The sequence below is a fragment of the Nicotiana sylvestris genome, chromosome 7 (genome assembly GCF_000393655.2).
Source record: "Nicotiana sylvestris chromosome 7, ASM39365v2, whole genome shotgun sequence".
NCBI lineage: Eukaryota > Viridiplantae > Streptophyta > Magnoliopsida > Solanales > Solanaceae > Nicotiana > Nicotiana sylvestris.
This window is the reverse complement of record NC_091063.1, coordinates 83,924,625-83,935,850: the sequence shown is the minus strand read 5'-3', so window position 1 is coordinate 83,935,850 and position 11,226 is coordinate 83,924,625. Positions and strand designations below refer to the sequence as shown.

Here is an 11,226-nt window from a genome sequence, read left to right as displayed (position 1 = left end):
CTTTAAGATACAAATTTAATTTTTAATTTTCATTAGTAAAATTACCTACATTAGAAAGTTATTTATATTATTAAAATTTTATTTTAATCATAGAAAAATAATTTCTTAATTGTTTGAACATATTATATATATGTAGTAATATGTTTATTGTCATTTTATTTCTTTACATAATATTTTAAAAAATAAAAACTTATGAAATAAAAAAAATCTCATCTCAAATTCAAATAATTCTTATCATTCTATTTTCTAAATTGGACCGCATTTTTAAAATATTATACTATATATTCAAACTTAAACTAACTGCACTCAATTCAGATATTAATCATAGAAAAATATTTTCTTTGTTGTTTGAACACATTATATGTTAATGTTGTAGTAATATTTTCATTATCATTTTATTTCTTACGTAAATTTTCTTTCTTTTTTAGATTTAATACAAATTTAATCTTTAATTTTTATTAGTAAAATTACCTATATTAGAAATTTATTTTCTATTTTAATATTTTTTCATAAATAAGACTTCAATTTCGTGATATTATCCATAGTTTGGACATTCTAATCGTAGTTTTAACAAATTTCTAATTTCAAATTCAAATAGCCTTTCCCTTTCATTTCTAATAATAATTTTTTAATAATTTTGCTAATTTTTAATCTATTATATTAGTCTTATTACGTTTTATGTGGCTTTTCATTAACTTATAATTTTTTTTAATATCATTATAATCTACTATTCTTTAATATAATATAGATAAATATATAATTTCTAATCATAAAATAAATATTTATTTTGTTTTAAAAATATTGCTCGAAAATTTTAAATTATTTAAATTTTAATAAGATTTTAAGCATTGTATATTTAATTTATTTTATTTTTTAAACTTATGATTTATAAATATCTCATATTATCTCTAATTTATTTCTATTATTCAATATTTTTAGTTTTTGATTTTATCCATTAGACTTGAGTTACGTGGACTTATCCATATTATGAATTTTCTTATCATAATATAAAAAACTTTCCCATCTCAAATTTAAATAAGTTTTACCCTTCTTCTCTATGATAAAAAACCTGAATTTTTATTTTTTCTCTATTTATTATTTATTTTTTATATTATATTATTAAATACCTAATATTATTACATTGTCGTGTGGATTTTTATTAGCTTGTTTGAATTTAATATTTATTTCTACTACATTCATTCTAATATAATATAGATAAAAATTAAAAAACTTTCTCAAATTCAAATAAGTTTTATTATTCTATTTTCTATATTTGACTACATTTTTAAAGAATTATGTTATACTTTCAAACTTAAACTTACTGTACTCAATTCAAATATTAATAAAAAAATATTTTCTTAATTGTTTGAACACATTATATCTGAATGTTGTAGTAATATTTACGTATAAAATATTCGTTTGCCCGATTTATCAATATTAATATGACTTTATTATTCTTATTTTTAAAATATTTTTTTACTGATTATTTAAGTTTTTTCTTACCTTATAAATAATTTATATACTTTATTTAAGATCTTATTTTGCTGCTTGAATTTATTTAATTTTTAAACTCAATATATCTTTAATAACTTAAGTAAATTTTAATTTTATTTTATATTTTAACTTACTCTAATGTATAAATAGTCGTAGGTTATCTCAATTACGTCTTTCTATATTTTTTTATTTTTTTCGATTAGAATTTTTAATTAATTTTTACCTCCAATATCTCTAGCTAATAAAAAAAATAATCTATGGGTGAATCAATATAGATATAAGTATACTTATAAATATAAATTTAAATGTAGATATATAGATTAAATTTGTCTAAGAATTTTTAATGTTGTCTTTAAATTGCCAAGTGGCTTCTTTTTAGCTTGCCACTTGGCTTAACCACATGCTTCACTACTCTCCTTTTAATATAATCAATATATCTTTAATAACTTAAGTAAATTTTAATTTTATTTTATATTTTAACTTACTCTAATGTATAAATAGTCGTAGGTTATCTCAATTACGTCTTTCTATATTTTTTTATTTTTTTCGATTAGAATTTTTAATTAATTTTTACCTCCAATATCTCTAGCTAATAAAAAAAATATATGGGTGAATTAATATAGATATAAATATACTTATAAATATAAATTTAAATGTAGATATATAGATTAAATTTGTCTAAGATCTATTTAGATTAAGTATAAGATTCATTAACTACTTCCATTAATTATGTTTCCATTTATGATTCAAATTTTTAATGTTGTCTTTAAATTGCCAAGTGACTTCTTTTTAGCTTGCCACTTGGCTTAACCACATGCTTCACTACTCTCCTTTTAATATAATATAGATATATCTTTAATAACTTAAGTAAATTTTAATTTTATTTTATATTTTAACTTACTCTAATGTATAAATAGTCGTAGGTTATCTCAATTACGTCTTTCTATATTTTTTTATTTTTTTCGATTAGAATTTTTAATTAATTTTTACCTCCAATATCTCTAGCTAATAAAAAAAAATCTATGGGTGAATCAATATAGATATAAATATACTTATAAATATAAATTTAAATGTAGATATATAGATTAAATTTGTCTAAGATCTATTTAGATTAAGTATAAGATTCATTAACTACTTCCATTAATTATGTTTCCATTTATGATTCAAATTTTTAATGTTGTCTTTAAATTGCCAAGTGGCTTCTTTTTAGCTTGCCACTTGGCTTAACCACATGCTTCACTACTCTCCTTTTAATATAATATAGAGATTAGTTCAATCTTGTGATGATTATTAAGATTTGAGAGTAACAAAAAATCACTACTGGTATATATATATATATATATATATATATATATATATATATATATATATATATATATATAATTGAGAGATGTGGTGACGGAATGAACATGATCCTTTATCTTACTAAAATTTTCGCGTTCGAGCTTAAATAAAAATACACAACACAAATTTAAATTACTTGAGCTACTAACTTTTGAATACTAGATAATTATAAATAAAAAGTATACACAGGGGCGGAGGCATAAGTTGCCATGCAGGTTCGGCCGAAATCATTAGTTTTTGCTCAAATAATGCATTTGATGTTTTGAATTCATAAAATATTTATAAATATTAAATCTACCAAAATAGGTTTGTTTAAGAAAATTTAGCAAATAAAACAAAAAAGGGTTGTATTTTCTTCTTCCCAATTGTCCTTTAGTTCTTATCACTTGTTAATTTGTTCTCTCCGTCACCCAGTCTTGGCCACCACGTAAACACAGCTTTGACTTGTCTCTCCCTTTTCCCTATTTTCACCACCTTTTTCAATTTCCCACCTTATATTCATTATTATATTTAATCAATCAAATCAAAGTTGGAAAAAAAGGGAGTAATAATCAAATGGAGTAGTATATACATACCAGACCAATGAAAGAGCACTCATAAGCTAAAGCCCATAATTCATCACGAAACCACAATATAGAGGAAACCTGACGTGTCCCTTAAAATCTAACCTTGAACCTCTGAGACCTCCAAAAAAACATCATGGAAATTGCAAAGGGCATGTCTGTGTTTCAATCTTTGAGGTATGTTGGCGTTGATGAATCCCTCCTAAACCCCATTTTCTTACGTGTCATTAGTTGTTCTTTGCACCTGGGATTGTTCCTTGTAATTCTTGGGTTGTGTTGTTGGAATACAATCAGGAGGGACAATAATGCTGGCCACAAACAGAGTAGTACTAGGAATGCTAGGTTCTTGTACTACAAATCAACCTTGTTTTGTTCAATAGGTCTAGCCATCTTTAGCTTTGTGTTATGTTTGTTAACTCATTTTTATTGGTATAGAAATGGTTGGTCAGAAGAAAAAATTATAACCCTTTTGGATTTTGCATTAAAGTTGCTAGCTTGGTTGTCAATCTCTGTTTTCTTGCACACCCAGTTCCTTAATTCTTGTGAAACCAAATACCCTCTTGTTTTAAGAGTTTGGTGGGGGCTTTTCTTCTTTGTTTCTTGTTATTGCCTTGTTATAGACCTTGTTTATGGGGAAAAGAACCAATCTTTACCAACTCAATTTTGTATCCCTGATGTTATTTTCACTCTTATGGGGTTATTCTTCTGCTTTGTTGGGTTTATTGTTAAAAAAGAGAGTGAGGAGAATATGCTTCAGGAACCCCTCTTAAATGGTAGTGTTGCCAATGGCATGGACTCAAAGAAGTCTACTGGGGATCAAACTGTCACCCCTTATGCCAATGCTAACATTTTTAGTCTCTTTACTTTCTCTTGGATGGGTCCCCTAATTTCTGTTGGCAACAAGAAAACATTAGACCTTGAGGATGTTCCTCAGCTTCACTTTGATGATAGTGTCAAAGGGAGTTTTCCTATTTTTAGAGAAAAACTAGAATCTGTGGGTGGGGGAAATAGTAACCGTGTGACTACCTTTATGCTGGTGAAGGCTTTGGTTTTCACAGCACGGAAGGAGATAGTGTTATCGGCTCTCTTCGTGCTTCTTTACGCTTTGGCGTCTTATGTTGGCCCGTACCTCATTGATACCTTAGTTCAGTATCTGAATGGAAAACGAGACTTTGATAATGAAGGTTATGTCTTAGTGGCTGCATTCTTCGTTGCAAAGTTGGTAGAGTGTTTGGCGCAAAGGCATTGGTTTTTCAAGGTGCAGCAGGGAGGGTATAGGGCACGGGCAGCACTGGTTTCCAAAATCTACAACAAGGGTTTAACCCTCTCCTGTCAGTCAAAGCAAAGCCACACTAGTGGAGAGATCATCAATTTTATGACAGTTGATGCCGAGAGGATTGGTGACTTCGGTTGGTATATGCATGATCCTTGGATGGTAATCATACAAGTTGCTCTGGCATTGATGATACTCTATAAAAATCTTGGCCTAGCTGCTATCGCTGCGTTTGTTGCTACAATAATTGTGATGTTGGCAAACATCCCTTTAGGGAGTTTGCAGGAGAAGTTTCAGGAGAAACTCATGGAATCGAAAGATAGAAGGATGAAGGCTACATCTGAAGTCTTAAGGAATATGAGAATACTCAAGCTTCAAGCTTGGGAGATGAAGTTTCTGTCCAGGATCTTGGACCTCAGGACTACAGAGGCAGGATGGTTGATGAAATATGTGTACACATCAGCTATGACTACTTTTGTCTTCTGGGTTGCTCCTACATTTGTTTCTGTGACGACCTTTGGCGCTGCAATGCTTATGGGAATCCCACTTGAATCTGGGAAGATATTGTCTGCACTTGCGACATTTAGAATTCTTCAAGAGCCCATCTACAATCTCCCAGATACAATTTCAATGATTGCTCAAACCAAAGTTTCTCTTGATCGTATTGCATCTTTCCTTTCTCTTGATGACTTGCAGCCCGATGTCATAGAGAAGCTTCCAAAAGGTAGTTCTGATGAAGCAATTGAGATTGTAGGTGGGAACTTCGCTTGGGATGCATCCATATCGACTCCACTTCTAAAGGATGTAAATCTTAGAGTGCTTAATGGCATGAGAGTTGCCATTTGTGGTACAGTTGGTTCAGGAAAATCAAGCTTACTGTCTAGCATTTTAGGAGAGATGCCCAAATTATCAGGGACTATTAAACTCAGCGGAACGAAGGCTTATGTTGCACAGTCGCCCTGGATACAAAGTGGAAAGATAGAGGAGAACATATTATTTGGTAAAGAGATGCAGAGGGAGAAGTATGATAAAGTTCTTGAAGCGTGCTCCTTAAAGAAAGACCTGGAAATTCTCTCTTTTGGCGATCAAACAGAAATAGGGGAGCGGGGCATTAATTTGAGCGGTGGACAGAAGCAGAGAATACAGATTGCTCGTGCTCTTTACCAAGATGCTGATGTTTACCTGTTTGATGATCCGTTCAGTGCTGTGGATGCTCATACCGGATCCCATCTCTTCAATGTAAGTCCTTTCATATATATGCTTTATTTTCATGCTTGATATATTTTACCTAGCCACTTGATTGACCATTCTTTAATTGCAGGAATGTATAATGGGGCTATTGAATTCAAAAACAGTTTTATATGTTACACATCAAGTGGAGTTTTTGCCTGCTGCGGATTTGATCTTGGTACTCTTTCCTTTGAATAATTATTGTTTTCTTAATATTATATATAGACTTAACTCATTTGACTATGATATTTCTCTTCAGGTCATGAAAGATGGAAGGATCAGTGAAGCTGGGAAATACAATTATCTTCTCAAATTAGGTAGTGACTTCATGGAACTTGTGGGTGCTCACCAAGAAGCTTTAACAGCAATTGACACAGTTAAGGGAGAAGCATTGAGAAAGAGTGAGGAAATGACTGGTGATAATACAAATGTACAGAAGGATAAAAATATTTCAGATGGCCAAAATGGTAAAGTGGATGATATTGTTGGAACAAAGGGACAAATTGTTCAGGAGGAGGAAAGAGAGAAAGGTAGTGTTGGTTTTTCAGTTTACTGGAAATATATAACAACTGCATATGGAGGTGCTCTTGTGCCATTTATGCTGTTGGCACAAGTTGGTTTTCAGCTCCTTCAAATTGGAAGCAATTATTGGATGGCGTGGGCAACTCCCGTCTCAAAGAGTGAGCCACCTCCTGTTGGGAGTTCTACTCTCATCATTGTCTATGTTGCTTTAGGAATTGCAAGTGCTTTATGCATCCTTGCTAGAACCATGCTTCTTGTTACCGCTGGATATAAGACAGCCTCTTTGCTTTTCCATAAAATGCATCTTTGCATTTTCCGTGCTCCAATGTCCTTCTTCGATGCCACACCGAGTGGGCGGATTCTAAACAGAGTAAGTGAATGATTACATTTTCTTTATTTACCCCCTTTTTTTTCCTTTTTAGTGTAAATCTTTCTGTTACATGACTAATCAATATTTTGTGAAAATTAACTAGTAATTTCAGAATTAACTCAAATGTACTTTGGTATGAAAACAGGCATCGACAGATCAAAGTGCAGTTGATCTGAATGTTCCCTTTCAAGTTGGATCCTTTGCCTTCACAATAATACAGCTTTTAGGAATTATTGGAGTAATGTCACAAGTTGCATGGCAGGTCTTCATTGTCTTTATTCCGGTCATTGCAGTTTGCATCTGGTTGGAGGTTGCTACGACCACCTTTTTCGTGTTCTTTGCCTTCACAATAATTCTACTATATGCTTTTTCACAAAGTGAGTCATAACTTTAGCGGCATTCATAAACGTGAGTTACATTTAAGTGGTGAGTTTGTTTCCATTGCAGCAATATTACATACCATCAGCACGAGAACTGGCACGGCTAAATGGGACATGCAAAGCTCCAGTAATACAGCACTTTGCCGAGACAATTTCAGGATCAAGCACAATTAGAAGTTTCGATCAGGAATCTAGATTCCAGGACACAAGTATGAAATTGATAGACAATTATTCTCGGCCTAAGTTTCACATCGCTGCTGCAATGGAGTGGCTTTGTATGCGTTTGGATATGTTATCTCTGATCACTTTTGCTTTCTCTTTGATTTTCTTGATCTCTCTCCCTGTTGGAACAATTGACCCAAGTAAGTTCTCTATCTTCATGTTTTCTTTCCTTGAAGTTTGTTGTGTCGAATAACTCTTAAGAGCACATTTTCTCCGTTTCTTGATTTACAGGTGTTGCTGGCTTAGCTGTTACATATGGGCTTAATCTGAACATAATACAAGCTTGGGTTGTTTGGAATCTTTGTATGATGGAAAATAAAATTATTTCTGTTGAAAGAATACTTCAGTATACTGCTCTTCCAAGTGAACCTCCTCTTATCATAGAATCTAACAGACCAGACCCTAACTGGCCATCTTGTGGAGAGGTTGATTTTAGCAATCTTCAGGTAAATTAAGTTATTCTCTGGTGTTAATTATGCAGGTTAATTTGTTGGTATGGGTTGATATATCTGAAAACTTTTAATAGGTCCGATATGCTCCTCACATGCCTCTCGTGTTGCGAGGCCTTACATGCACTTTCTTTGGTGGAAAGAAGACTGGAATTGTCGGTAGGACAGGCAGCGGTAAATCTACTCTAATACAGACACTCTTCCGCATAGTTGAACCAGCTGCTGGACAAATAAAAATAGATGGTATCAGCATCTCCTCAATTGGTCTGCATGATCTACGGTCTAGATTGAGTATAATTCCACAGGATCCAACTATGTTTGAGGGAACAGTTCGCAGCAACCTAGACCCGCTTGAAGAGTATTCAGATGAACAAATTTGGGAGGTGACAGCTTGGTTTTGCCTATTTTTGGATTTCTTTTGTTTCAGATAGGAAAATGATAAATTTTATTTTATTGAGAAACTTTGTTTGATGTTATGCTTCAGGCGCTCGATAAGTGTCAGCTAGGAGAAGAAGTGAGGAAGAAAGAAGGCAAACTTTATTCTACAGGTAACTTCAAGAACCACATCATTTTCTGATGATTTCCACTTTAGAGCTGTAATAATTATCTTCATTGCGTTGCTGCAGTATCTGAGAATGGAGAGAACTGGAGTGTAGGCCAAAGGCAGCTGGTCTGCCTTGGCCGTGTGCTACTGAAAAAGAGCAAGGTCCTGGTCCTTGACGAGGCTACAGCATCTGTCGACACTGCAACTGATAATCTTATTCAGCAAACTCTAAGGCTGCACTTCTCTGATTCCACGGTTATAACCATTGCTCATAGGATTACATCTGTGCTTGACAGTGATATGGTCCTACTATTAGATCACGGTAAGAATCATCGTTTATGTTCTGGAGCAAGCAGAGAAGGAAATTCTTGGTAGTTACCTTTTTTTTTATGCTATGCTGCAGGGCTCATTGCTGAATACGACACTCCAGCCAGGTTGTTAGAGAACGAATCCTCATTGTTTGCTAAGCTCGTGGCAGAGTATAGTATGAGGTCAAATTCAAGTTTTGAGAATGTTTCAGACATGTGAGTCTCAAACTAATCTTCGTTAATAATGTTACACGACGATGATGATGAAAATTAGGGGACTCTAGACGAGTACCTTAGTCGATAGTGTTTTGAGTTTCCGTCTGGGGACATCATAGCTTGAACAAGAACCAGCGAAATGCAGGTCATGCCTGTGGCTTGAGGGAAACTGCAACAATCCTATGGCAGGGAAAGAAACCTATATCTAGTGGCATTTGTTTTTGTTTAGACTTTTTGATGAGAAAATGTATACGTAACTTTGTGTTTACAATAATTTGAATGTATGTTGAGTCAAGTGATTAGTTAGTTAAGAGTGCACGGATTTTGCTCCTTCTGGGTAAAAGAAGTAACCTTTTTGTTGAGAGTTGAAAGTGAAATTACTAGTGTCGAATTTTGCCGTATAAGCTAAATGAAACACTTTTACGATAAACTCCTTGTGTAACAAAGGAAAAATTCATTGGGAAGACTAGCTGTTTATGTTTCATGACTCTCATCTATAGTGAACTATAAAAATTTTCCTCTTTTTTTGTACAATAAAGATAAAACAAATAGTAAAAATGGGAAAAGTATTTATGAGTTTAAATTTTATATTTGTTGTTTATCAAGTGAAATAATTAGCACGGCATGGGTCAAATTATAAATATCAGTGACTTAAATTATTCAGTATTTCTTAAAAAAATTATAATAATATTGACCAAGTAAAAAGTACCCTAACCTAAAGAAAAATAAAAATAAAGTTTAAAAATCATAGTGAAAATTAATTTGGCCATCTAGTTTTTTTGGTAACAAATGTAAATATTACCATTGACCTCCAAAACCATTACAAAATAAAGAGCACCTAAGTTCTGAATGCAGACTTTAGGCCTCAATAAAATATAGTAATCCTTTAATTACACTGTATATTCTGAACTAACCTTCTACATTTTTGTGCTTTCTTTGATGGACTTAGCATCTCTACCCTTTCCTTAATCTCCCTTTTTATTAGTCTTATCACCTCAGTACTATGTACATTACTTCACGAAACGGCTTCCAATTCCTAGCTCCCCAAGTGTGATATATCATTGCTGCACATACGGCTGCTACCGGTTCCTTCTTAAACACTTTCCAGTGTTTTTTTTATAGATTACAGCATGATCTTTGCATCAGCAACTTGTGTTGTTATCCATATACATTCCAGCACAGCCTGCCATACTGACTTACTCCAATCACACTCCTTGAATAGGTGTGCATTGGTTTCCAACACCTGGGCATTGCATAAATAGTAGCTGGAATCTTCCACCTGAATGTGGAGTTTAAGCATCCTTTCTTTGGTAAGTAATCTTTCTTGGACTACTAGCCACATAATGCATCTGTTCTTTGGCTGAGCCAAGGCTGTCCATACCAGTGTAGCTACCTTAAGCTTGTTGTATTGGCCAATGAGGGCAAGGTAACTTCGAGTGATTGAGTACTCTTCTTTGCTTGTGAGCTTATACTTGCCTTAAATATATTAATCTTGTATTATCTCTTTAAGAGAATTCAATTTCTTCTAGTACCAACTACGGTCTAAGGGAGGTTTATGACTCCATATATTTGGTTCCCTAAAAATTGTGTATGAGAACAAAACTGCATTAATAATCTGCAGCCTGCCAGCATAAGAGGTATGCTTAGCATATGTAATAGAGATCCTTTGAGTGATCTTGCCAACTAACATTTGGCAGTATATTTTACTCCATTTCTTAGGGAAAATGGCAGCCCTAGATATCTGATAGGAAATGTCTCCAATGAAAAGCCTTTAATGGCTAATAGTCCTCTCTTATGCTCTCCTCCACCCCAACTATAAAAATGTTGGATTTGTCCAGATTAGCAGTCAAACCCGAGACCTTACCAAAGTGGTGCAGAGCTTCAATAACTTTCCTAACTGAACTTACATTACCCTTACAGAATAGCATGAGATCATCAACAAATATAAGGTGAGTAAGCCTCAAGCCTTTGCAAATTGGGTGGAATCTGAAGTCAGGGAGCATCCTGGTTGTCTTTAATGCTCTAGATAAGTATTCCATGACTATAACAGATAGTAAAGGTGATATAGGATCACCTTGCCTCAGGCCCCTCTTTCCTGCAAAGAAACCATGTCCCACGCCATTCACCTTAATAGAGAATCTAGTTGTTGAAACACACACCATGATCCACTAAACAAATATGTCTGGACATCTAAAGCCTATTAAAGCTTCCTCAAGAAAATCCCAACTCACCATATCATAAGCTTTCCTCAAATCAATTTTCATCAAACATCTAGGACTTGTCCTCCTGTTGTAGTGTCTTAAGAGGTCAT

The 11,226-nt window shown here is 33.2% G+C and overlaps 1 protein-coding gene across 1 annotated transcript; it reads left to right on the top strand.

Moving 5' to 3' along the window:
* Window positions 1–3,377: 3,377 nt before the first annotated feature.
* On the top strand, window positions 3,378–9,345 carry LOC104233618 (ABC transporter C family member 3-like). The gene is made up of 10 exons (XM_070150590.1): window positions 3,378–5,913; window positions 5,996–6,082; window positions 6,164–6,796; window positions 6,942–7,106; window positions 7,244–7,538; window positions 7,630–7,844; window positions 7,925–8,230; window positions 8,332–8,395; window positions 8,474–8,713; window positions 8,795–9,345. Exons 1-10 carry the CDS (start codon window positions 3,538–3,540, stop codon window positions 8,917–8,919), a joined length of 4,506 nt encoding a protein of 1,501 aa, XP_070006691.1. The 5' UTR covers window positions 3,378–3,537; the 3' UTR covers window positions 8,920–9,345.
* Window positions 9,346–11,226: the final 1,881 nt, after the last annotated feature.